Raw genomic sequence first — 26,118 nt, 5'->3', positions numbered from 1 at the left:
CAAACAAACAAACAAAAAAAAACAAGAGAGAAAAGCCTAAACTAAAAAACAAAACAAAAAACCCCACTTCTGTTAAGAAATATCCCCTGCGTCTCCTAGTCTAAAAGGAGGAAAATAGATTCTCAGGTGCTATCAGGGAGCAATATTTTCCTTTCAAAAAAGAAGAAGAAAGAAAAAGAAAAAAGGAAAAAAGAAAAAAAAAAGTTGTTCTGTTAAATCAGCTACACATGGAGTCAGTCTGTGTAAGGAAATCCGCCTTTTCATTACAAATGGGTTTAAAAAGCCCTAGAGAAGTGAGACGTGAACAGAAGCAATATTATCCACTAACAACCCAACTCTCTTTCCGACAGCTGAGAGATCAGCAGCATCATTGAACAGGGGGTTTGTCTTAAGATAAAGACTCATCTTTATTTCTTTCAGGATATAAAACTTGTATTTAAATCAATTCAGAGAAGCACTTTAGCTTTAAACATTAGAGAGCGGGGAGAGTCTATTTAATAAAACAGCATTATTTCATTTTCAAAGAATGATACTGGCAGTAGCTCTGAGTTTAAATTCTGCATTCTTTTCCTCAATTATAATTATAGATGGGTCTGAAAGGAAGCATGCCTATTACTGTCATATTTATTCTTTTGACAGGTGTTATGGGACTGTAATTTGATGAAATGACTCAAAACGCAGATTCCCTTACAAATACAATTCCTGTCATCAACACGAGTGGTTTAGGGGAAGTCCTCCAGCAAGCCTTTTCACCAATCTTGAACACCCCTCATGTTTTAGCAGCGATCCATATTCAGGAACATGGGGGAGAGCCTGCCTTCAGGGCTTATATCCGAGGTAGCAACAGCCAGAAGGAAGAGTGGGTGTTTAAGGGAGAGAAGGCTGTTAGTGGGACAGCCTTCTCTTTCATCTGGGTGGGGTCGGATCAGGCAAGGGGCACCCAGCCGGTCTTGCCTGTAGGGTTTCCCTATAAAACAGACCCCAGCCCCGCATGCGGCCGGCAGAGGGCGCTCGACGAACAGCCGCAAGGCGGGGGCGGTGCCGCGGCGCTCCCGGGGCGCAGGCGCACTCGTGGCTACCGCGTCCGCCGCGTCCGGGGTTGACGTTCCCCAGTGGAGGCGGGTGAGCCGCGCGGCGCCGGCGGAGGGCGGGAGAGGAGACGCGGGCGGGCGGGGGACGGAGCCGCCCGGGGCGGCGGGGCGGGCTGGTGTGAGGCCTCGGGGGGCCCCGCGCCGCCCCCTTCCCCTCCCCGTCGGCCCTCGTGGCCTCGGAGGCCCGGGTGTCCTGGCGCGCGGCTCCCGGCCGCGCTCGGGCCCGTCGCAGGCCTCGCCGGGCGGCTCGGGGGAGCGCAGCAGGCCCCAGGACGCGGGGAGGGCCGCGGGGCCACAGGGAGCCCAGGGGACTCCAGACGCGTCTGCGAAACGCTCACTGTCTGGCACACACCTCCGCGCTCAGCCTCGGCGGGGCCATTTATAAAAGCAGACGGGGCCCCTTCGCGGTCCATCTGGCCCGAGCGTGCTCCCCGGGAGCGCGCTGGCCTGGAGTAACCTTCACGTTTTGATTGATGCTTCTGCATAACACATCAAGTCACGCTGAGCCCCGAAACCTCTTAGTTTTCAGGACTATTTTATTTTTTTACATAGCTTACAATTCCCTCATTTAAAGTGCGCCATCGAATGTCTTTTCGTGTATTCAGAGTTGTGCATCCGTACTCATAATCAATTTTAGAACATACTCGTTGTCCCCGAAAGAAACCTCTCCTTTAGCTGTCACTCTAAATCACCCAATTCCCCCACCCTGCCCTGGGCAACCCCTATCTACTTGCTGTCTTTCTGGATTTTCCCATTGTGCACATTTCCTATAAATGGAATCATACAATATTTGGTCTTTTGTGACTGGCTTCTTTCACTTAGAGTAATGTTTTCAAGGTTTACCTGTTTTGTAGCCTGTATTAGTACTTCATTTCTTTTTATTACAAAATAATATTCCATTTTACGGGTGTACCATGTTTTATTTATCCATTCATCAGTTGATGGACCTTAGGACTGATCTTAACCAAGGCCCTTCTGGATCTGATCTGACCCAGCCTTCCTGGCCAGCATCCTGTTTGCTCTCGGTCTCCCTTGGCTCCCCCGCCCCCCTTCTGTGGGCCTGGCAGTCCATTCCTCCCTTAGGCCTTCATGCAACCGGCCCTCTGCCTTCGCCACTCCTTCACCAAATCCTCTTCCTCCTTCAGACCTCAGATTTAATGTCCTTTTCTCAAGAAACCTCTGACCCTTGACTGGGTGAGGGACCCCATGAGCCAATCTCTCAGGGACTTGAATCCCGCTTTGTAGTAATTAGTTATAACTGAATAGTTTTAATTTTATGTTAATGTGTAAGGTACGTGGGGTCAGGGGCTGCTTCTCTTTGTTTCTGTAACCCCAGTACCTAGCACCTTGTTGGTGCTTAGTGACTATTTCAATACACGTGCACACATGCCTACCATGTATCAGGCACCATACTATACTAGGGACACAGTCATGAACAAAATAAATAAACTCCCTGCTTTATGGAGTTTACATTCCAGTGGGGGAATACAAATAATTAAATGTCAGGTGGTGAAGAGTGCCATGAAGAAAGATAGAAGGGACTGCAGAGCGGTCAGAGAAGTCCTCTTAAGTGAGACCTGGATTCCTTTGGGGTAGAGCAATGTGGGTGCCGGGAAGAGTAGCTGGTTCAGGGAAGGCAGAGGGAGGGAGAGCATGAGAGAAGAATAAATCCGGAGCTTTCAGCTCAAGGGTCCTTTGAGATGAGCCCTGTGTGTGTGTAGAGAGAACTTGTTAGAAGGGTAGAGACCTGGCTTCAAAGCCCAGCTGCACTCTCACCTGGTTCTGTGTGACCCAGAGGCTCAGTTTCCATCCTCTGTAAAAGGGGAGTAATAGGGTTGTAGGTTAAGTAGCCCCTGTGAAGTACCCAGCCTCGTGGCTGACACCCGGCAGATGTATAATGGTTCCCTTCTTTTGCCCTCAGACCACAGTGGTGTGTTGTGGCCTGTGTATGGGAAGCCATTGGCACAAAGCAGTCTGATGTCACAATGACTCACTTCACGTTGCTGGTTGCTTTGCTCGGAGACCAGCATGTTTGCCTTTTGTCTGATTTTTCCAGTTTGCATTGGCTGGGCTAGCTCGCCAGGTTCACTTGAAACTGGTAAACTGGCTCAGGGTGGGGATGTTCAGAGCGCTCCTTGGCCTCTTCTGAGACAGCAGGTGTGGGGGCAAGAGCTGAGGATCCAGAGCCAGGGATTCAGGGCCTGAGTTTGAGACCTGGCTCTGCCACCTGCTGGCTTTGTGATTCCAGGACAGCCACTGTCCTCCTGGCTTTAGTTTCCTCTCTGGTGAACGGAGGTCAATCAACAGACATTTATAGAAAGGATTACAGTGTGAGACCTTATTAGAGGACTGCGGGCAGCGTGGGGTGTGAGCCTTGAGGAGGTGACGTGGGAGCTAAATCTTTAAGGATCAAGAGGAATTCTTGAGGCAGGCGAAGAATCCAGCGTAGGAGAAAGAGAGGCGTTGAAGAGCACAGCGAGTTTCAGAGATACGATTAACGATAGTTACCAAGCGCCTCGTCTGTGCTGGGCACCGTGCTAAGTGGTTTAGGAGTGTTAGTTAACCCTCACAAGGACTCTGTGCAGGAGATCCTATTAGTTGTCCCATTGACAGATGTGCAGCTGACTCTGAGGTGGAAATTGAGAAACTTGCCCAGGTCCCACAGCGGGCCAGTGATGGAGCCAGGATTTGAACGTAGACTGCCTGATCCAAAGTCCGTGAACTTAGCTTCTAAGTTCAGTATGTGGCTAGAATGCAGCGAGTGTAGACTGCAGGAGGTGAGTTTGATGAGAGAAGTTGGAAGCAGATTTGAGAAGGGTAAAGAACACTCCACAGAGGTTTTGGAGAAGGGGAGTGACACGGTGGGGTTTTTGGGAAGCATCCTTCGGTCGGACTGCAGAGAGTGATATTCGGATGGTCTGAGCCAGGCATTGTTACAAAACTGGGAGCCCAGGGGCTGCCCAGGTGCATGAAGCGGGTCAGGCACTGAGGACAGGGAGGGTGAGGGGAATGGGGAGGGTGGGTCTCGAGAGCCTTGACCACGAAGGCAAGGGGCTGGAGGAGCATGGACTCTAGCTTGGGAGAATGTGCGTGTGCAAGCTGGAGCCCTGGAGCTGGGGGAGCAGAACCACTCTGCTTCCATATTGCGACTCTCCCCATCCAGAGAAATAATTGCATATTTAAAGAATGGCCCGCGCAGCCTTAATTTAGCCTTGTATCAGTGTTTGATAGGGCATAATTTCTGGTCATGTTCTGTAGTTCCATCCTTTTCTTTCTTTTTTTAAATCTATGACTTTTCCCCACTTATTTTTAGGTGCCCTATGTCAGGGCACAGGGTAGGGAAAGAGCCAGGGGGTTAAATGGGGCCGTAGGCCTATTTCTCAGCATCTGTACCAGTGATATCATTGGGCTCCCAGGAAATTCCCTTTGTGGCTTTATTCTCACCCTTTTCCTTTATTCTGTTACGTTCCCCTTTGGGTTTCCTAAGAGCTTTTTTAGCATTTCCTTAGCTGCCCCCTTTTCTTTGTCTGTGTAATTGACATCAGCCTTGTGACTTTTTCTTTCATCTCTATGCAGCGGGAAGCTATAGATGATGTCCTTGGGTTTCAGAAAAGCACGGAGCAAAGTTTTATGGAGAAGGTTGAAAAATAAGTATGGGATAATAGCACAGTCAAGTGCTTTCATGAATGCGGACCTGGTCCTGAATGAGCCCCAGGAGAGTTCTCTGTGGGGTCCTTAGCCCGGATCCAGGCAGCATTCTGTGGATGGCTCAGATACAGACAGCAGGTGGTGGGAGAAGCGGGTAGGGGCACGGGGCAGCGGCCCTCAGTTTGATTCCTGGCCTTACCATCTAATAGCTGTATGGTCTCTGGCAAGTTTCTTACACTCGCAGAGCCCCAGTTTCGTCATCTATCAAATGGGGCTAATGATAGGTACCCCATAAGATTATTGTGAGGGTACACGAGGTAACCCATGTGAAGCTCGCAACACCTTCCAGGCACATACTGATCACTGCCTGAACGGTGGGTCGTAAGACATGGCATCAGCCGTGCAGAAAGCTCGAGGTAGGACAGCTCAGTAACATGTCCGGCCGTCCATCTCTGGTCCTGGGGCCGAGCCCAGAGCCACACACATGTTAGGTGCTCTGAATGGCATTGTATGGGTGACTGACACAGCTCGCTGGGGTCAATGTCTCTCTCTTTGGACCCCATTTGTTCGTGGGATGGGATTGTTTCTGTGCTTTTGTTGTGCTGAATTGAGTGGAGTTGGATAACAGACAGGGTCAGATACCCCAGAGATTGTGGCAGATGGCAACTCTGGACTAAACTAATAAAATACAAGATGGGAAACAGCTTTAAGAAGAGTTCATGGAAAAAACGTTCTTCCGAGCTGAGTGCATGGGGGCCAAGCTCAGAACGCAGTCTGGGCGGCCTTCCTTGAACTGCCAGGTACAGGAGGGGACATGGTCACCTGAGCTCCAGGACCCACGGAGCTGGTCAGGATCCAGAACTGGCTTTCCCATCGGACGATGCATCTAAGAGAGACCAATAATGAGGGTGTGTGTGTGTGTGTCCCGAGGAGCGTGAGCGGGATGGGGAGGCATTAGGAGAGGACAGCACCTTCAGGATGGGGCTCTTGGAAGAGGATGACTGCAGGCCTGGAGTCACTGACTGAACGATGATGACAGACTGGTCTCGGGGTCAGGTAGGGAGACTTGAGCCCCAGAGGGCAGAGCTCAGATCCACAAGTAAAGTTTACAGAGCAGATTTTAGCTCAGAAGCAAAGGGTCTCTGTGACAGCTCTGGCTGAATGAAGTGGGGCGCCCCCACTCGGGAGATCGTGAGTTCCCCGCCACGGAGCGTGTTAAGGGAGAAAAGCTGGATGACTCCCTGCCAGGGATGTGGAGAAGAGATTTCTTTTACCCTGAGTGGGAAAAGGTCACCTTCGACGCTCTGGTTTTGACAGACTCCCTCCTTTGGATGACTTTCTGCTCATTCAGTTAACACCTCTGTCGGAGCACCTACCATGGGTCAAGCCATGCCACCTTGGCTATTTTTATAACTTTCTAATTCATTGGAGGCTGCAGCATGAATAACCAGAGCTCAGTTCTGATTTGGGAAAAGCTAAATAAATTTCACCTGCTCTTTAGTTTGATTTCAAAGGAAAGAAGATGTATTTTTTTTCTCTCTGATGTCTGCAGAGGTCACTAAATCAGTGAAATCCACACCCTCTCCCAGGGTCCATTTGCACGAGCAGCTCCCTTTGGCAGCCCATTTTTGTCTCGGATAGAAGCACCAAAAGGTATCATAACGGGTACTTTTCCCTTTTGCCGCTTTTCCAGGGGTGGGGAAGGGCCTCCTGTTGACTGAGCTGCCATGAGCCAGGCAGGCATGTGCGCTGTCCTACCCAACCCTCACGTCAGTCTTGCCATGATCTGGGGCCCATGTACTCTCACTGTTCCACTCAGTCTTCTGGGTGCGGGAGAGTTGACTGGAAGGTGTTGGAGAGAGGAATGGTTCCATTTGACACCCTTCTGTTGAGGGACCTAACAAAGCCCAGAGGAGGCTGAGCCTGGAAGAGGGTGGAGGGAACGGGGAATTCGTTGCAAATGGGACAGAGCTTGGCAGTTGACTGGGGAAAGCCTTGGATCCCCTCCCCCCTCTGCACGCACACATATGCACACCTGCTGATGAGCTTAGGGTTTGTTCTGTGCGTGCCATTAAAGGATCTCAAGCAAGGGGCTCAAAGATGAGATTTGTGTTTTTCGTTGCTCATTCTGGCTGAGCACAGGGAGGGACTGAAGATGAGACATGGCAGAAGGGTGTTGGATTAATCCAGGAGAGAGGCTCTGAGAGCCTAACAGAGACAAGGAAAAGGAGGGGCCCCTTTCCTTCAAGAACTCAGGGAGGTTGGAGCACTGGTGTTAGAGTCAGAGTCCACATCCCAGCACCACCACTCCCTGGTTGTGTATTCGTAATCAGCCTCAGTTTCCACATCTGCAAAATGGGATGATAATGCTTTTTGTCAGAGGGTGGTTGTAAAAATGTCTAGCACCACACTTAGCACATCAGTCAGCTCTCGGGCAAGGATGAATTTCATGGAGGAGGGGATTTGAAAATATTCTTGCCTGATGGCCTCTCCAGACTGAGTGAGGCAGGAGGCGTCGGTTGCCTGCAGGGAGTTCCTACAGGTGAGATGGAGGGAAGCTGAGGGGGCCGGAAAGGCTTGGCATAGATGGGTGGGAGAGGGAGGGTGTTGCTGCCGGAGGTGATGGGCGAGACTGCTCAGGGCCTGGAAGATTCTGCAGGTCATCAGCCAGCAAGCAGTGATGGAGGAGCGTGCTCGACACCGGGCTGTACCACGCTGGCACTGAGAGAACACAGATGGGGGAACCGGATACAGTCCCTGCCCTTGTGGGAGTTCCGTCCGTCTGATCGGGGAGGATGGAGAGGCAAACACTCGGAGCCCGGGGCGATTCCCGCTGATCTAAGCAGGCACAACAGGCTGTGGGCAAACAGATCAGGAAGAGAGTCTAGTTCTGTGTGGGGAGAACAGACGACAGGAAGACTTAACTAAAAGAAATTGCCTGGAAGGGGCGCCTGGGTGGCACAGTGGTTGGGCGTCTGCCTTCGGCTCGGGGCGTGATCCCAGTGTTGTGGGATCGAGCCCCACGTCAGGCTCTTCTGCTGTGAGCCTGTTTCTTCCTCTCCCACTCCCCCTGTTTGTGTTCCCTCTCTCGCTGGCTGTCTCTCTCTCTGTCGAATAAATAAATAAAATCTTTAAAAAAAAAAAAAAAAAGAAATTTCCCGGAAGAGTGTTAGGGACTCACAGAGTCAAGGGAGAAGGCTGGAGAACTGGGCAGGAGTCTAGACATTTCTAGAAGGCCAAGAGCTACAAGGACAGTTCAGAGCAGGAAGAGGCTGATCAGGACACACCATTGCTGGGGTGCATGAACCCATTTTCAGGCTCTTTGTAACTCTGCTCGAGAGCCCATTTCCAGAGGTGGGGAGTACTCAGTTGGCCTCGCCGGGGTCTGATGTTCTCCTTGTGGCCAGGCGGGGTGGAGCCCCAGACGACAGTCTCAGCAGGCCAGGCTCAATCCGAAGAAGTCATCCCTTAAAAAGAAATTGGGGAGAGGGGTGCCATTAAGGAGGAGGAGCTCTCACCTGGACTCTGGAGCCAGACTTCCCAGGTGGAAATCCTGGCTTCTGCGCTCAGAGCTCTGTGACCCTGGACAAATTGCTTGCCTTCTTTTCGCCTCCATTTCTTTATCTGTAAAAGGAGAGCATAATGGTACCTTCTTGTAGCATTATTGTGAAGATTAAAATAAGTGAATTCAAGCGCGTCATTTAGAGTAGTGCCTCTCACGTGATCTGTACTTAGTGAGGCTGCTGTAGTAATCATCGTAAGTGCTTATTATCTGTTATTATTACTAAAGGAACTACAGGTGGTGTGCCAATGGGCCCGGCAGGTGGAGGAGCGATGAGGGATGGATCTGGGGGGTCAGAAGGCTTCGGGAGTGGGTGCCAGCCTCATGAGTTTAAGACTTTATCCCCTAAGTAGTGGGAAAGCTGGGGAAGGGTTTTTCTAAAATAACTTTTTGTTACAAAAAATTTCAAAATATAGGGAAGTTGAAATAACAGCACAATGTCCACCCTTATTTCTGCCATCTTAACATTTCACCACATTTGCTTTATCTTTCTCACCCTATCTTTTCTCTTTTCGTGTTGCCTTCTGTGGGACCGTGTGCAAGTCAGTTGCAGACATGATGACACATCACCTCTAAACACTTCCTTCCACTTGCATCTCTCAAGAATGAGGACATTCTCCCATGCAACACATTGTCGTTCTACCTAAGAAAATTAATAATTGATAATAATTCACAATATCCTGTCATTTTAAGTGGGGCATTAGACAAGGCGTTGTGGCTGCCATGTGGAGGATGGCTGGAAGGGGTCTTAAAATAATTTCACAGTTTAACTACATTTGGGGAAAGTTGTCATGAGTGACAGGGGCAGGGGCGATGATCAGATATGGGGTTTTAGGTAAATACCCTCCCAGTAACGCAGGTAACAGATGATGAAACCTGAATTAGAGTGATGTGGGGTCACAAGGGCTATTTGGGGTACCCATAGGTCTCCCACTGAACATGGTGGCAGGGATGGTGGGTCAGTGAAGGCTTCCAGGAGGAGGTGCCAGACCTAACAGCTGAGTGTTGAAGGATCAGGAGACCTGCAGGAAGCAGACTGAAGGCAAGAGTGGGAGGATTCATTCGACACATGAATATTGAACATCTACTGTCATGGTTCCGTTTATGTATCAGCTTGACTGGGCCATGGGATACCTGGAGATTTGGCCAGACATTATTCTGGGTGTGTTTGTGAGGATGTTTTTGGATGAGATTAACATTTATTTATGTATTTTTTAAAAGATTTATTTGAGAGAGGGGGGTGGGGGTGCTGAGGGAGAGGGAGTCTTTTAAGCAGACTCCACTCTGAACGCAGAGTCTGACCCGGGGCTCGTTCTCACGACCTGAGATCATGACCTGAGCCAAAACCAAGAGTCTGATGCTTAACCGACTGTGCCACCCAGGTGCCCCTGGATGAGATTAAAGTTTAAATCAGGAGACTGAGTAAAGCAGATTGCCCTCCTTAATGTGGGTGGGCCTCATCCGAGCACTTGAAGTCCTGAATAGAACAACAGACTGACCCTCCCCCGAGTGAGAGAGGATTCTCCTGGCTGATGGCCTTCAGGCTGGGACATGGGCTCTTCCTGGTGTGACACTGACTCAAACTGGGACATCTGCTCTGTGAGATTTCAAACTTGCTAGCCTCAATAATCACATGAGCCAATTCCTCATAAGTAACGTACATATATGAATATAACACACATATATATATATTCCCTCTGTATATTCTATTGGTTCTGTGTCTCTGGGGAACCCTAATGCATCTACTATATGCCAGGCATTCTGTCATGGTGCAGAGACCGTAACAGGTGAACATGATATAGACTGTCATGGAGTGCACCACTCAGAGCTCAGTTTGCCTGAACTCTGCAGTGAGTGGTGGGAGACGGGATGAGGGGGTGGGCAGGGCAGGGGCCTTGGAGGAAGGAGTGTGGATTTTGTTCCATAGGCCAGTGCTTTCCAAATGTCAGTACCACTTTCATGATTTTTGTCATATCCACATCTCAGCTGCATTCTTCTTTGCTTGATACATTTAAAAATATCAATTTTATGCCAATTCCTTTCTAAAACTGTTTAAGCCACAATACCTATGAAATTATGGGATTTTTTTTCATTACACATGAAAATAAATGTAAAATCATTACGATAAAAAGATGTTGGCCCATAGACTGCTTAAAATAATTTCACAGTTTTCCTACATTCGGGGGAAGTTGTCATGAGTGACAGGGGTAGGGGTGGATATCAGATCTGGGGTTTTAGGCAGGAACATGCCATGCTGAGATTTAGGTTTTGGAAAGATTCTGTGGAGTGGTGAATAGATTAGAAGATAGGGAGACGCGCTGGGAATTGTGGCTGTTGTCCACGGGAGCTCTGATAAGAGCCTGAAGCAAGGATGTGCAGTGGGAATAGAGAGGAGGGGACAGATACGAGGGGGCATTCAGAGGTAGAATTGGATAGGACTTAGAGACAGTGGCATGGGATTGAGGCAGGAAGAGGAGTCTAGGTTGGCTTGGTGATGGTTTTGGTTTGGTTGCCTGAGAAGACAGAGGTGCCTTCACAGGAGCAGGGAGCCCAGGAGAGGCTAAGGTCAGGTACAAAGAGCAGGCTACGCCAAGCAGTGGTTAGGGACAGCAGAGTTTGACTACAGTTTTAGCAACGATGCTGTGAAGTTCACTGCCCCTTAATTGCAAACCCACACTTTAAATTAAATTAAAACATTTTTTTTAGTTTAACTCTTCTGAGTGGACCCACACATACATTCTCTGCTACTTATTACTGAGAATGACTAAGTATTATAATTGAGCTGAAAATAATCACCCGCCCATACTTGCTGGGTTGGTTTCTAAGTATTGCTTGGGTTTTTATCTACTGAAACAAAGTTGTGCTCTTTCCAAATGTTAATTTTGAAGACTGCAGATGGTAACCATCTGTTACACGACTAGCATTTTACAATATTTGATTAGCACTTTATATAGTTTGGGGAAGCCTGCCAGTGGAGTCTGCCCATCAGGTGGGGACTTTGGTGGTATGTCCTCTGTGGTGGCCCTTGAAGGTCTTTGCCCCCATCGTATGGGGTTCCCCTTTTTTTGGCGGGGGGTGGGGGGCTTTAGTACAGCTAGTCAGACTGGCAGGTGATATTCGTGGCAGGAGAACCTTAGGGCCGTGCCCTGTTCGCACTCTTCCTTAGAACTGGAATCATCAGACCTCATCGTGGAAGCAGAATTTGGGTGGTCAAGATCTGTCCATCAGTTAGGGCTCTTTGGGTTGCAAGTGACAAAATAACAAACCCAAGCTGCTTTGTTAAAGGGCATTAATTGGGGCAGGTCATTAAAAAGTCTAGAGGTGGGTCTGCCTTCAGGCGGACGGTTGTATGGTTCAAACGAATTCTTCAGACTTCCTTCCCTCACACTCACAGCTCTGCCTGCTGCTGTGTGGCTTCAGTCTCAGACTTCCAGAGGAGGCAAGATGGCGCCGTTGAGAGAGGAGCAAATCCCTTCAGCAGCAAGTGTAGAGGGAAAGAACTGAGGCCTTCCCGGTCCCCCCTGCAGAGGTGGTGAATGCGTTCTGATTGGGCCAGCTTCCATCACGTGCCCATCTGTGACCCAATCCCTGTGACCACATGGATGCAAGGCTCTGATAGGTCAGACCTGGAGTGGCGTGTTCTGATTGGGCCAGCTTCCATCACGTGCTCATCTGTGACCCAAGCCCTACGACCACGTGGATGTGGGGCTCTATTGGTCAGACCTGCAGCGCGTCCCACCCTGACCCGTGGGCAGAGGCCTGGGGAGAGGTGGATCACCAGTCGCACATCCCGGGCTGTTCGCGGAAGGGAAGAGGGTTGTGGGGCCGACTGCCACCTGCCCGCCCCGGTACCATGGCGGGAGCCCAGAGTACCAGGAGGCATTGGCACACTTAGCTGTGGAGACAGGCAGTTACTGTTGCCAGGAAGATAATATGCTGGTAATGGAATGAAGGAGCCTCTGAAACCGGCTACTTAATGAATTTCCTTTCTTAGTTTAAGAACCTCTGATAGATTTAGTATTCTGATTCTCTCTCTCTTTTTTTTTTTTTTTTTTTGAGGGGGAGGGAGTTGTCTGTCTTCTTTTTATGTTACTTTAAAACTAAGGCCAATCACTTAATCTTGGTCTTTTAGCTCCTTCGTTTGGAACATTGTGAGCTTCTCTGTCAGAGAGGGGAGATCTGTCCAGAGTAGATAACAGATTCCATTCAGTCCAGTTCAGCAAACAGGGCACGAAGCCCCGGGGCCTGGGCCAGGCTCCACAGGCCTGGCAGCAGATGAATCCTCAGCAGTGTGGGAAGCACTGTAACGGCTCCAGAACAGGGCACTGCAGCCCCTCAGGGTGGGACAGTCAGGAAGGGCTTCCCAGAGGAAGTGACACGGAGCTGAACCTGGAAGGATGAACGTGAGTTCCTCTCCTGGTGGAGAAGAGAAGGAGCATCATCCCCTTGATGCTAAAGGGGCTGCTTGTGCGAAGGGACCAAGGGGTGAGGTACTTGCTGGTTTGGGCGATGAGCCCAGGCCACTGGTTCCAGTGCATTCTGGCATCAGCACGGAGGAGACTGGAGAGTAACAGGCTAAAGGCAGGGACACGAGGCAAGACGCTGTGGTGGAGCTCCAGGCAGGAGCCTGTGGGGCATCTGGTTAAAATGCAGGTTCTCTCTCGCAGGTCTGGGGCGAGAGTCTATTTCTAACAAGCTCTCCGTTGACGTCAGTGCTACTGGTCCAAGATGATACTTGGGAGTGGTGAGGCTCAGACCTCTGGCCATTCTCGCCTCTGTTGCCTGCAGTCAGCCGGTTTCTCAGTCTTCCAGTGCAGGGCCTTCCTGCTCATCTCCCGTACTCTGCCCATCCGTGACACCTCCTCACCCACCACTGCACGTTGGCTTCCAGAAAGACGGCACCAGGAGGAGGCTGTGCAGTCTTGCTTTTGGTCCTGGCAGACCTGCTCTGGCCTGAGACTTCGGCAGGACTGAATGCCACACCCGAGCTCAGGGTCCAGGTTCTGTGCAGTGTGGCACGAAGGGGACCTGGCCTCCACGTTGTGTCAGACCTGCTCAGAGAGCCGTGGAACGTGGGGCTCAGGGCCAGGGATTGGCTCGATGCCTTAGAAGTAATGCTGTGTGTTTTGCAGGGACAGAGGGTCTCGCGGATGGCCCCGCTACCAGGGGCGGAGCTGGTCCGGACGCCGCTGCAGCTCTACCGATACCTGCTGCGTTGCTGCCGGCAGCTGCCGACCAAGGGCGTCCAGGAACACTACAAGCACGCTGTCAGGCAGGTGGGAGCAGCGGGCGCTGCGCTCGGGATCGGGGCTTCCCGTAATAGGGGGCCTGTCTCACCGTTGGGGGCAGGGGACAGGGATGGTCCTTCGGGGGCTGGTGGAGGGGAGGGCGGCAGTCTGGTAAGAGCCACCAAAACCCACAGCCCAGCTCCTCTCTCGGATTTCTGCTCAGAAAACAGAAGATGTGTCATCCAGCACATCAGCTCTGTGCCAGGGCTCAAGTATGCCAGGGCAGCTAAATGGATAAATACAACAGAGTATGGGACATCGCATCATTCTGACAGGCATTCCTGCCAAAAATGCACAGCCTGAATTTACTCGTGAGAAAACCTCAGGTAAATGCAGACGGAGGGACCGACTCGCACACAGCTGGCCTCGGCTTACCCAACATGACAGTGTCGTGAAGCACAGAGAAGGGCAGACCTGCTCTGCTTTCAGGAGGACTAAAGAGATGTGACCGCTAAATGTAATAAGTGGATTGGATTCTGGACCAGAAAAAACAATGATTAAAAAGGACATTAATGGAGACCTTCATGAAATTGGAATATGGGCTTAGATGAGATGATAGTGTTATATCAATGTGGAATTTCCTGAATTTGACTACGGTGGTTATGTAACTTCCTCATTAAAACACACTGAAGCATTTAGGGGTCAAGGGCACGATGTCTGCAACTTCTCAATGCTCCCAGAAAATTGAGTACAAACCCATATAAAGAGAGAATGAGAAAGCAAATGTGGTGAGATGTTTACCACTGGTGATTCTGGTAGGGCATTTGTTTATCTTCTTGCAGCTTTTCTGTAGGTTAGCAATTATTTCCAAATAAAAAATAAATAACTAAAATGAATACGAATGTAATGTGGAAAGTAAAAAAAAAAAAAGAAAGAAAGAAAATAGAGGTAGCAACAGACAGGCTGTGAAAACATGGAGGAGGGAGCAGCTAGCTGTCTGAGGGCGTCAGGGAGCACTTCCGAGTGAGCACTTGAGGTGCTCCTAAAGACAGGAGGGCCTGTGGGGTCGAGAGTGACTGGGCAGAGGAGGGACCAGGTACCCTTGTGAAGGGCCCTGAGTGCCACACCAGTGAGCCTGAATCTCACGTTCCTTCTCAAGGGCAAACATCTGGTTGAAAGCAAATGGCAGCCCTGCGTTGCTCTGCACCGGGCCTGGCTGGAGTTTCCAGGCCCCCCTCCCTGGCCCCCCCTCTGCTTGGCCTTCCAGCATGGGCCCGGGGAGGCCCTGTTCCTCCCTATCGTGCAGCCTGGTGCAGGCAGCTCCCTGGGAGGAGCAAATGAAACCGAGAGATGGAAGTTTCCTTGGGCCCCTGCTGCCTGATAACCTTCGGGCCCAGCATCTTCTGGGGTAACTTGGGGGCCAGTCTTCCGTTTGCAGCTGCTCTGCTGGCAGGAGGACAGGCTGTGTAGTTAGAATGGACCGGGATTTGAATGCTGGCGCCATGCACTGGTGGCCGGTTAGGGCATCCGAGCCTCTGTTTCCTCATGTGTAGGTGGGATCATCCTAATGTCTCTGGAGGGCTAAGAGCCATGCTGAGTGGAAAGTGGCCACAGCGTGCCTGGTACTCTGAAGATGCTGGTCCCGTGCATTTCGCGTTGTCATGTTTTTTTATGCTTGAACTTCCAGAGTTTCCGGGTTCATTCAGATGAAGACAATCCCGAGAGAATCCAGCAGATTATTCAAAGAGCCATTGAAGATGCAGACTGGATCATGAACAAAGTAAGTGCTTGGCTCCCGGCTCCCCCTGCCAGCTGGGGGGTTGACAGCGGTAATCTCCGTGGCCACCAGGGGTCGCCCCTGCCCCACAGTTGAGCCCGATCAGCACTGCAGAGGCACCCTACACCCCCAGCCAGTTGCTCCCTTCCTCCAGAAGCCCAGAGGTGGTGGCAGATGCCTTTCTGGTTGCATCTGTTTTCTGCAAGGGGTAGGGAGTCCTCAGTCCCTAAAGGCCAACAGTGCTGAGTAAACTGAGATGGGGTAGCAGAAAGAAGGAAGAGAAAGGTCTTCTTGGAAGCAATAATGCCAGAACTAGCAGCAGCCTTGCTATGCCTTAGACGGGAAAGCTGTGAGCTCCCTGTCTCCACGGGTGTTCATACTGAGGTAGGGTTATTGAGGAAACATTCACGGATCTATTTTTTTTTTAAAGATTTTATTTATTTATTCGACAGAGATAGAGACAGCCAGCGAGAGAGGGAACACAGGCAGGGGGAGTGGGAGAGGAAGAAGCAGGCTCACAGCGGAGGAGCCTGATGTGGGGCTCGATCCCATAACGCCGGGATCACGCTCTGAGCCGAAGGCAGACGCCCAACCGCTGTGCCACCCAGGCGCCCCACGGATCTATTTTGATAGAGGAAGGGAGGGAGTCAGGAAGACAGACTAACTTGCTGGACATGGATGGAACAACCTAGAGAGCTGGGGGGAGCAGGTCCCACCCCCGTATCCTTCTAAATCAGAATCTCCAGCTGTGGGGGCTGGGGTTCATTTCTAAAACTCAGTGATTGGCCTCGATGGCTTCTGAGGGTCTTCTTCTATCTGAGATTTTTTTTTTCTTTGAACCAAGACTCAGCTTAAAGAACAGGATGGGCATGTCCCGCGTTCCCTTCTGACGTTCCCGCGTCTGTCTTATGTGCGCCTTTCTACCCCGTCAGCTTCCTTTTCCATTAACGAAGAAAGGCGGTCCTGGTGCCAACTAGAGAGATTTGACTGTCTGGTGCCTGCCCCGCCACCTCCGAGGAGCCCCCGCAGGAGGCAGCTGAGGCCCAGAAGAACATGGTTCTCAAGATTTCCTAGGGCCTCCCTCCCCCATTGGCTTCCCTCACTCACTTCTGATGATCTCTCTGCCTTACAGTATAAGAAACAGAACTGAGACACTAGGGCCTAGAGAACAAAGCTGTCGTGCAGATACGGAAGTTGAGAGACCTCGCTTCTGGAACTCAGCAACAGCAGCCATTTTGGAATATCCGCCGGCCTTGTTGACTGAGAGCAGGAAATCGGGTAGGAGAGCTGACATTGGCTCAGCTGGCTCTTCTTGCCCCGTGTGTGTCCCCAGCATCCTTCATGTTTGCTTTTCTGGCCGTTGCCGTGAGAGATTTGGGGAGAATATGTTTTGTCACTTTGCTCTGAAGGTGCCGCATGTATTCTGGATGTTGTCCTTTGAGACCCAGCGTGGGCATCCCCTCAGGCTGTCCAGAGAGGACAGGGCGTGGGTTTTTGAACCAATCAGGTCTAGATTTGAATCTCAGTTCTGCGGCTTTTCAAGGGTGTTGTCCTTGAGCTCAGCCTCCTCCTTTGTGAAGATTATATGAAGAAGTCGAAGGGCTTCATGCAGGACATGGTACGTGGTGGTGTGAGTAAACGTCCCCCGAGGAGGCCATCCTCCACCGCTCCTTCCTCCCCGCCCGCAGCGCTCCACATGGCTCTCTGGCACACTCCTCGTCGCGCCCGGGTGGTGTGTGGGCCTGTCCTGCCTGCTTGTTGTCCCTGAACCCTCATGGCCCCACCACGCCCAGCACTCCACCAAGCAGCCGCTCCTGCCGGCACTGTCCTCCCGTGGAGTCCTGGTCCTCACCTTCACGGGGTGTCTAGCGTCCCTGAAGTGGTGAAGTGCACCCCGCATGGAACAAGGAGGAAGGGCGGAGCAGCTACAGTGGGCGCCGAAGCGTGCAGGCCTCTGTGAACCTGCCATCTGTCCTGCTGGCCCTGCCCTGCTCTGCACCGTCTTGGAAGGAAGAATAGAGGCAGGGAGGCAAGGAGGGAGGTGGGGAGCAAGCACACCTGTGGGCTCTGGTGAGCCTGAAACCCGTGGAGGGACAGACTGGGTCGCATCCCAATTCCATACAGATTGCTCTTGGGGGAACTTAACCTGGCCTATTTCAGTCTTGGTTTCCCCATCTCCCCGCCAATGCTGCAGCGAGGAGCATGAGACCTAATGCATGCCAGGTGCTTCTGGCCGTGGCCGGTTACCGCAGTGAGGGAGCCCTGCTTTGCAGATGGGGAGATGGAAGCATGGACAGGTTGAACCCCTTGTCAAGGTCACCAAGCTACTAAGCGAGGTCTGTCTGAATCATCGCACACTACAGATTTGGGAGGGAAAGGGGCGCAGCAGAGGGAGGGAAAGCAGCCGGGAAGGACTGGGGTGGGGGGCACTGGCCAGAGCAGGGGGAGTGGCCAGAAGCAGAAAGCCACGCTGGGCTTGAGTATCCCCCAGGACTCTCAGCCAGAGGGATGCGCCAGCAGGTTCGTGACCTGCAATGAATTACAGGACTTACAGTGACTCAGGGCCATCTGTATGCACTTGACTGATCAGCAAAGAATGAAGTAAATATATCAATTTCTGAAAGCTCTGGTGTCTTGAATGCTATGCTCACTCATTCCCCAAACACATGCTGTTCTCTACTGTGTGCTGTCGTACTAGGTATTGGGGACTTAGAGACAGGCCTGTAGAAAGCTGCCCGGGAGGGGATTGTTGTTCAGAGGGGATGACTAGACGCTGGTCCCATCACCAGACAACAGTTGATATGGGCAGATCTGCCCCACCAGGGTGGGGGAAGCGGAGGGGTCTCCGGCCAGGGCCACAGCCGAACCAGCCCCACTCTCTGTGGTTCAGCCCTTCTGAAACCAGGGGGGCCCATCCTTGGTCAGCAGCGGGGTGTCTTGATCACAGGAGTGGGTTTGGTTGTATCCCGGGCATTTCACCGGCCCAAGCGGTGTGAGTGAAGGCTGGCCAGGGTTTGGGAAAGAGTTCGTGTCCCTTGCCCTTAGCCGGCTCCATGGGGGTGTCCCGTGACCTTCAGTTCACTGGTTGCTGCTTGATCCTCTTGTGCCAACTTACCCGGGTGGCAGATGGTGGGTGCCCACCACTGGCGAGGGGTGGGCCTGGGTGGGGGAGGGGTCGGTTAGCAAGGTGTTGGCTGCTCTTCACCTGCTGAGCAAGGTCATCGGAGGGCACACACCTGGGAAGCGCAGATGGAGGAAACACTCTCCCAGCACTCCAGCCTGTTCATTCCCTGTGTATTTGCCCAAGCTTCCCTCCTGTCTGCAGTGCCCTTCTTAGCTTACCCTATTCACCTAAAAAACATCTTTTCTCTGTCAAGACTGAGCTTAGGCATTATTTCTATGAAGATGTTCCTTGCTCCCCCTAGCATCACATCTTCCAAGATTCTTTTCATGTTAGCTGCTGAATGCAGACCAATCAGATGAGACTGGCTCCTTGAAACATGAATGTAATCTTAGGCCAAATTAAGAAAGACATGGAATCAAGAAGGAGGTGAAAATCCTCCTTGCATTCTGCTTCATCGAGATTATATCTAGAGCAGTGATTTTCAAGTGTGGTCCCTGCCGCCTGGAAATCCCCCAAACCCTCTCATGGGATCCTCAAAATCAAAACTACTTTCATAATAATACGAAGACTTCGTCTTTCCTACCCTGTGAACATTCACTCTGCTGGTAGCTCAGCAGGACTCAGGATAGGGACTATTGTCCCCAGCTTCCTCATGAGTGTCCCTGATGGAACAGCAAACTGATGACTTTTGCTCAATCTCAACCCTTGAGTGTAAAAATATTCTGTGCGATGAGCTGAAAAGCACACATGAAGCACTTGTACTACACACATGAGTAGGACAGTTGTCTGGAGGAAAAGCACACAATTATTTGAGGTGTGAGCTAAATAAACTGCTTTATTCCCAGAACACCATTTTTTTGTTGTTGAAATAATGACTGGCAAACTGGTTGGATCTGTCCTCTCTCATGTTAATCATCCTTCATAGTTTCATTTCTTCTGTAGTGTTGACATTCATTCATGGATTCACTAATTCATTAATTCAACAGACACTGAGTGCCTCTTATGCGTCAAAAATTCCATCTATGTCGCCATCTTGGTGAGATTATGGGTGGTTTAATTTGCTCCCCCTACTGATCTGTACGGCTTCTGGAAATGTATGGAGAGATTTAGTTTTAGGCACCCATGATGACCCCTAGGAATCTAGAAGTCTCTTTCATACCCTTTTCAGGGAAAAAGTTTTTTTCCCTTAAATTTTCCTATTTATAGACATTAGGCCGCATTTACACACACATGCATAACATTTGTTGCTAACAAGTCTGGCTGGAAAATGGTGAATCACTTTGAAAACATGTTTTTTTCTGACATCGTCACCTTCCTATTACCATAAATCTTTAAAATTCTTGAATTGGAGAGATAAGAGGAATTGGCCAAGGGGCCAACTTGCTAGGTCAGCCTCAGCTTCCAGCCCCCAGGCGTGAGGTGATGAACACTCTCATCCTTTTCTTCATCTTGGCTGCTCGTGTGGATTTCATGCTCTCTCTGGCTCAGGAGGCTATGTCTTTCCCTTGCACACTTGGCTATGTCAGAAACGCCTGCCTGAGGAAATTGCAACCCTCAGACACTGCTGGTGGGAACGTAAAATGGCGCAGCTGCTTTGGAAGACAGTTTGGAAGTTTCTCAAAATGTTAAACATAGAGTTACCATATGACCTAGCAATTCTGTGTGTACACCCAAGGAGAATGACATATGTTCACAAAAAAACTTGTACACAAATGTTCACGGCTTTATTCGTGATAGCTAAAAAAAAGAAATGTAAAAAAAAAACCAAACCACCCAATGTCCATCACCTGATGAATGGATGAATGAATAAAATTCAGCATTGTCATCCAGTAGAATAGTATTTGGTAATAAAAAACATGAAATATTGATACACCCTGCAAAATGGATGAACCTTGAAAACACTATGCTAAGTATAAGAAGCCAGTCACAAAAGACAAGGATATATTGTACGATTTCTTTTGTATGAAATATCCATAACAGGAGAGTCTCTGGACAGGAAGCAGATTAGCCCAGGGCTGAGAGGGGCAAGTGTTGGCAGGAATGGGAGTGACTGCTAATTGGTACAGGTTTCTTTCTTCTTGGAGTGATGAAAACTAGTTTTCATTTCGGTTTAAAATTAGATTGGGGTGATGGTTGTATAATCTGTGAATACATTAAAAATGACTGAATTGGGGGCGCCTGGGTGGATCAGTTGGTTAAATGTGCGACTCTTGATTTCAGTTCAGGTCTTGGTCTCAGGGTTGTGAGTTCAAGCCCCGTGTTGGGCTCCATGCTGGTTATGGAGCCTACTTAAAACAGAAACAAAAATAAACCACTGAATTGTACAGTTTAAATGTGTGAATTGTACGGTATGTGAATTATATCTCGATAAAACTGCCAAGAAGAAATCAAATGCCAGGAGAAAACCAAATAAATCTCAATGTATCTGGAGGGTACCACTTAAACCGTCACCAATTTCTAGAAAATTCTCACCTTCTTTAGTCTTAGTTGAATGGAACAATTGTCTTTTCCCTTCAGTGGTGTCTGAAGTTGAACTTTTCTACTGGGCTTCTCCTGACGCCTTCTTCACCCCCCCTGCCCTCAGCTTGTAATCCTGTGAGGTGACTCTCACCATTCTTCAGAGAACTAAGCGAAGAGAGGCTAAAACATTTGTCCAAGGTCACATCTCAAGAACGTACATGTCCCAAGTTAAGTCCTTTCTAGAGGCTGAAGGCTGTTCTTCCAAAGGCGTGAAGAGATGATAACCAATCTCTATTAAGTTCTACTTGAAAAATATTTTATTCTCATCCCTCTTAGAAGCCTCAGAGGCACAGAAGGACTGGGGGAAATGATGTGACTCTGCATTACAAATAGTTTAACTGAGTTTTTAGCTGGAGTGCCCTCAGCTTGTCACCTCTGCCTGAAACAACCTCAACCCATTATTCTGGTTGCCTACTGATGTTATCTCTTTTTATGTCTGCCAGGGAATGGAAAGGGCTGCAGAGCCCTGGAGTCTTCTTGGTGTGTTCGGTGGCTGGAAGCACTGAACTGAGGTGTCTCTCTGCCTTGGGTATGGCCACCACAACCCAGATAAAGAGGCTTGATATCGTAGTGGATGGGCTAATAATTATGTGACTTTGGGGGAAGTTACCTAACCTCACTAAGCCTCAATTTTGCCATTTGTGTAAGAGAGATGAAAATCACAGCTGTCTCCCAGTATAGTTGTGAGGATCCAATGGGATGCTCTGTGCAACATGCTTAGCTAGAGCCTGGTACACAGCTAGCGCTCAATAAATGTAGCTTCTGTGCTTGTTCATTGCATGTGGTCTCCCTGCACTGGTGGTTGGGGTGAGTTGGAGCTTGCAGACTGACTTCTCTGCGTATTATTTCACTGATCAGGCAGAACAAACCCATTTTAACATTTCCCTACATCCTCCCATCATAACTGCGAAGAGAAAACTGAGGAGAGAAACCAGGAGCGTGTCCAAGTGGTCTCCGACGTAGCCACGTGATCAATGTCATAAGGCTCTTAAAGGGATGATAATTTTAAAAAAATATATTTTCAAAGTAAGCGCTACACCCAACGTGGGGCTTGAACTCACGACCCTGAGATCAAGAGTCGCATGCTCTACCGACTGAGCCAGCCAGGCGCCCCAAAATAATTTTTAATGAAAAGAAAAATGCCTATGGTATGATGCTCCCAAGAAAAAGTAGTACACAGGTTGCATGTACACTGTGTTCATTTCACAAAGAAGTCGTCAGACAAACTTGTCTGTGTCGGGAAAAGCAAACTGGAGAGAGTCACCAACATGTGAATAGCGGTAGTGAAGTTGTGGGTAATTTTTTCCTCCTTCTAGTTCTGAATTTGTAAAATTTGCCTACATGAAAAAACCTGCATGTTTATTTAAAAGTCAGCCACCCAGAATAGATAAGACAAAGCACAGGTCTGACATAATAACAGAGGAAAACCCTTCAGGCATCGGGGTAGCGGAGAAGAGTCTCTGGGGGCCCATGCTCCTCTCTTCCTCCAAAGTATAGTTACCCACCTTAGGGTTTTCCGGGGCCCTGCCCAGCCTCAGTCAACCTGTGCCCATATGCGAGCACTGCCTGTGGGTACCAGTCTGGGCTGGGCCCTGAGGCTGCATTCCTGGGGGCAGAGACTGACTGTGTCTTGTTCATCTTTGTGCCCCCGAGGCCAAAAGCAATGCCGTGTGTGTGTGTGGTAAGAACACAGTTAAGGGTTGAATAGAATCTCCAAGGTTGTTATTTATGATTTGTGACTTGACTTCAGCCTTGACTTGCCACTAAGCCTCTGGAATCAGATGGTACTGGAATTCACAGTATCAGTAGTGCACCACTGTGGAGAGAGGCAACTGGGAGACTCACATTCCCCACATTCTCATTGTTCTGCCGTCTTCTCTGATTAGGAACCTCTTCTCAGATGGTGCAAAGATCTCCGGGAGCTCAAAGACCCTTGCATTGTGGGGTTTGAATACATGATATTCCATTTTACATTTTCCAATCGCTACTGTAATTAATTTATCCTGACAGGGCTCTTACTGACAAGAATCTGGCTATGTTGTGGGCCAAACTACATCCCGTACAACTCAACAATGCAACCCTGCAAGGCCCTTCTGATCCAGCTCTTTCCTGGCCCCTGTCTCCTACCCCAGGGCTCTCTCCCTCCTCTCTGCTCCAGCGGCATCATGTTACCCACTCAAATGGGCCCAGTGTTTTGCGCTCCAATTCCAGCCTTTGTTCATGCTATTCCCCTGCCTGGTGTGCCCTCCCCTCGGCCCATCTGCCAAACACCTCCCCTCTCTTTCAAGGCTCCTTCAAGGCTCCTTTACAAAGCCTTTCTTGACTTCTATCCATGGGTAACGCTGATCTCTCCCTAAGAATACTACCATCTCTAGACCATTTCTTGCACTTCTTCAATATTCACAAATATTTAGTAGGCACTGGATATGGAGCTAGGTGCTTGGTATGCATTATCTCGAATTCTGGCAGCAACCACGTGAGGAGGCATTGTTGTTCCCATTTGCTGATGAGGACACTGGGGCTCAGAGAAGTGAAGGACTGATCCAGGCTCTCACAGACGTTAATGGTAGAGCCAGAATGGACACTGGGTCTGTGTGATTCCAACAGTCAGTCAGGTTCGCCATACTGCACTGGATTACTCAGCCGTGTGGTGGCTGCCACGGGGGGTGATGGCTGTGCGTTCTCAGTAGTCCCCTGGTGGGCAAGCTTGGAGGAGCAGCCTGGCTGGAAAGGGAGTCGCTAAGCGATGGCCGAAGCTGCATTTGGGCAACCATCGTACTGCTTTTTATGGACTGTGTGTTTACATAAGGCAGTTTTAGAGTAGCATGGTGGAGATTATGGGGAGCTGAAACCCCTTGCCTGACCGCTGTGGATGGACTCAGGGAAAAGTTAGGGGAAGAGGGCTAGATCAGGGAAGCAGAGGGCAGACATGCAGTTGTAGGAAGTCATGGGTCCATGTCAAGATGATCAGTCACTCATTTCATCACCCACACTGAGTCGGACCAAAAAGATCCTTCCATCAGGAGTAGATGATGCCATGCAGCCCCCTGAGGAATTTCTAATCCAAAAGGGGTGTGTGAAAGAAGAAATTTGGGGGGCATTCGTAATAAACAGCCATTTAAAAAACTCTCATTAAATAGCATTCCCATGCTCCTGAGAAGGGAGCAGCAATTTTTTTTCTAAAAATAGGAAAGAAAAAGTTAATTGGGAAGAGCAAGAAATAATCTCTATTAACAGCAATAAAATCATGACATTTGAATGTAAAATTTTCAACTTTTCCAAAGAGCTATCATAGATCATCATCTCATTTGGTTCTCGCTTCTATTAAGTGAGGTGTCGAGAGGGCCGCTTACCCCTAATCCACAGGGGGTAAAAAGCTCTCAGTGTTGAAAACTGGGAGGAATGATCAAACCCTAATGGATCTTGTGAGGCAAGCCCTCCAGTGCTCATCGTGGAAACTGAAGTTACTCTGTGAACTGTTGCGGGCAGAGAGACGGATTGGGTAGTCCTTATTGACTGGAAGTGAGTTGAACCTTGGGTCCTGGCAGACAGAAACTGTCCCTGTGAGAAGGCAGGTGAGCTGTTATTACTTCCCTTGGTGGCCATTTTAGATTTGTTTGGGTTGGCAAGGACATTCTCAGAAGTCCTCAAATGACATCACCAATAGTGCCAGGCAATATCCTTGCGCACAGGACAAAGTTGAGCACCCTCTGGATTGACCAGTCAGGGATGAGTAACTTGCTTGTTGACATTGATCCCTGATGCCTGGACCCTCATCTCTTCCTTTCAGCTTTAATTACTGTCCTCTTTTAGGATAGCAATAGTTCTAGATGCAGTTGCACAAGGAAGCATTGATTCTATTATCTGTTTCTTCTATTCTTCATGCTCTTATTATTGATTGGGTTCCAGGTTCTGGTTTTGAATAGGTCATGGCATATATAGTAACTACATCATAGCATATTTAGCTTTAAGGTCATTGTTGTCACTGGTGTCAATGTCATCATCATTTTTCAGTCCATTTTGATTCAATTCAATGCAATTCAGTAGGTTTTTGAGCTCCTACTCATTCAAAGCATTGTGTTGGGCACTGAGGATACAGCAGTGCATCTTTAAATATGGCTCCCATTCTTACGAGGTTTATGGTCTAGTAAGAAGAGAGACATTAGAGATGTAATTATATGCCATTAGGATAATTACCAAAGGATGCTATAGGATAATGTAGTAGGAAGACTCAACCTCATCTTGTTGGGTAGAGTAGGGAATGGACACAAGGAAGGAAGAAGGAGAAGTAAGATTCCAGCTGAGGAGGGAAGGATGAATTTGCGGGGGTGGGGGTTGGAAAGTGATGGGCTTAGGAAACAAAGAGCACTTCAGTGGAGAATACAGCAGGGCCAAGGTGTAGAGAGCTTGGCATATCTGTAAACTTAAAGGAAGTCCAGGTGTCTTGGATCACAAGGGGGAAAGTCATAGGAGATGACCTAGGAGAGCCTAGCCAAAGCTATGCTATGGATTTGGGACTTTATCCCAAGGGATTGGGAAGCTGGATTAAGTGGTTGGAACGTGTTATACTAAACAGGAAGTAGATGATCATTATGATAATGGGGATGAAGATGATAGTAATAGCAAACACTTATATTGGACTTCCTGTGCCAGTCGTTGTTCTAAGCATCTTACAAACATTAATGAATTTACATAAAGACCCATTCCAATCCACCCCTATTTTCCAGTACCAGGAGGCAAGATCAAGCCAAAGTCTTTGAGAGAAACCCAAGAATCAGGTTCTGGGAAGACCAGAGAACGGAGGCCATACCTTGTGGAGTGTTCTGGAGCCAAGTTCTCAGGGTCTGGCAGAGAAGGACCTGAAGGAGGGCAGGTTGGGGATAATCCAGGAGGGCCAGATGACTGGCACAGACAGCGTTGGGATTTTTCAGCTCAGCTGAAATGGCAGGAGGCGCATCACACTGAGAACTCTCTATGCCGAGCTGATCTGTCTCTTGCCTTTGGTGTGAACTGCAGCAGATGATGGAGGTGACCAAGATACTCCTGTATCAGGTCTGTGGACAGTAGAATGCAAATGCTAGACCAAGACATGTGACACAGCTCTGTATCAGGGCTGTGCTCCAAACCAACGTAAAACTGAACCAGAACATCCACTTCATAATTGAGTG

The 26,118-nt window shown here is 49.4% G+C and overlaps 1 protein-coding gene across 6 annotated transcripts in view; it reads left to right on the top strand.

The window, feature by feature from the left end:
* Positions 1-1,018: 1,018 nt before the first annotated feature.
* The window catches only part of LYRM9 (LYR motif containing 9), a 33,995-nt gene continuing 8,895 nt past the window's right edge, over positions 1,019-26,118 (top strand). For 3 of the 6 annotated variants that reach the window (XM_087854634.1, XM_045773349.2, XM_045773347.2), the window contains exons 1-3: positions 1,019-1,122; positions 13,434-13,577; positions 15,217-15,309. In XM_087854634.1, coding sequence (XP_087710760.1) covers positions 13,452-13,577; positions 15,217-15,309 — 219 coding nt within the window. In that variant the 5' untranslated portion in view covers positions 1,019-1,122; positions 13,434-13,451. Of the gene's footprint in view, positions 1,123-13,433; positions 13,578-15,216; positions 15,310-16,238; positions 17,930-26,118 lie in introns of those variants that run through there. The other 3 variants (XR_015721360.1, XM_045773351.2, XM_045773350.2) reach the window with 3 other exon arrangements.

The sequence above is a fragment of the Ursus americanus genome, chromosome 23 (assembly GCF_024610735.1).
Source record: "Ursus americanus isolate L20-20 chromosome 23, mUrsAme1.1.p, whole genome shotgun sequence".
In the NCBI taxonomy this organism is placed as follows: domain Eukaryota; kingdom Metazoa; phylum Chordata; class Mammalia; order Carnivora; family Ursidae; genus Ursus; species Ursus americanus.
The sequence above is the reverse complement of the archived record's forward strand: the minus strand, read 5'-3'. Positions and strand labels throughout refer to the sequence as shown.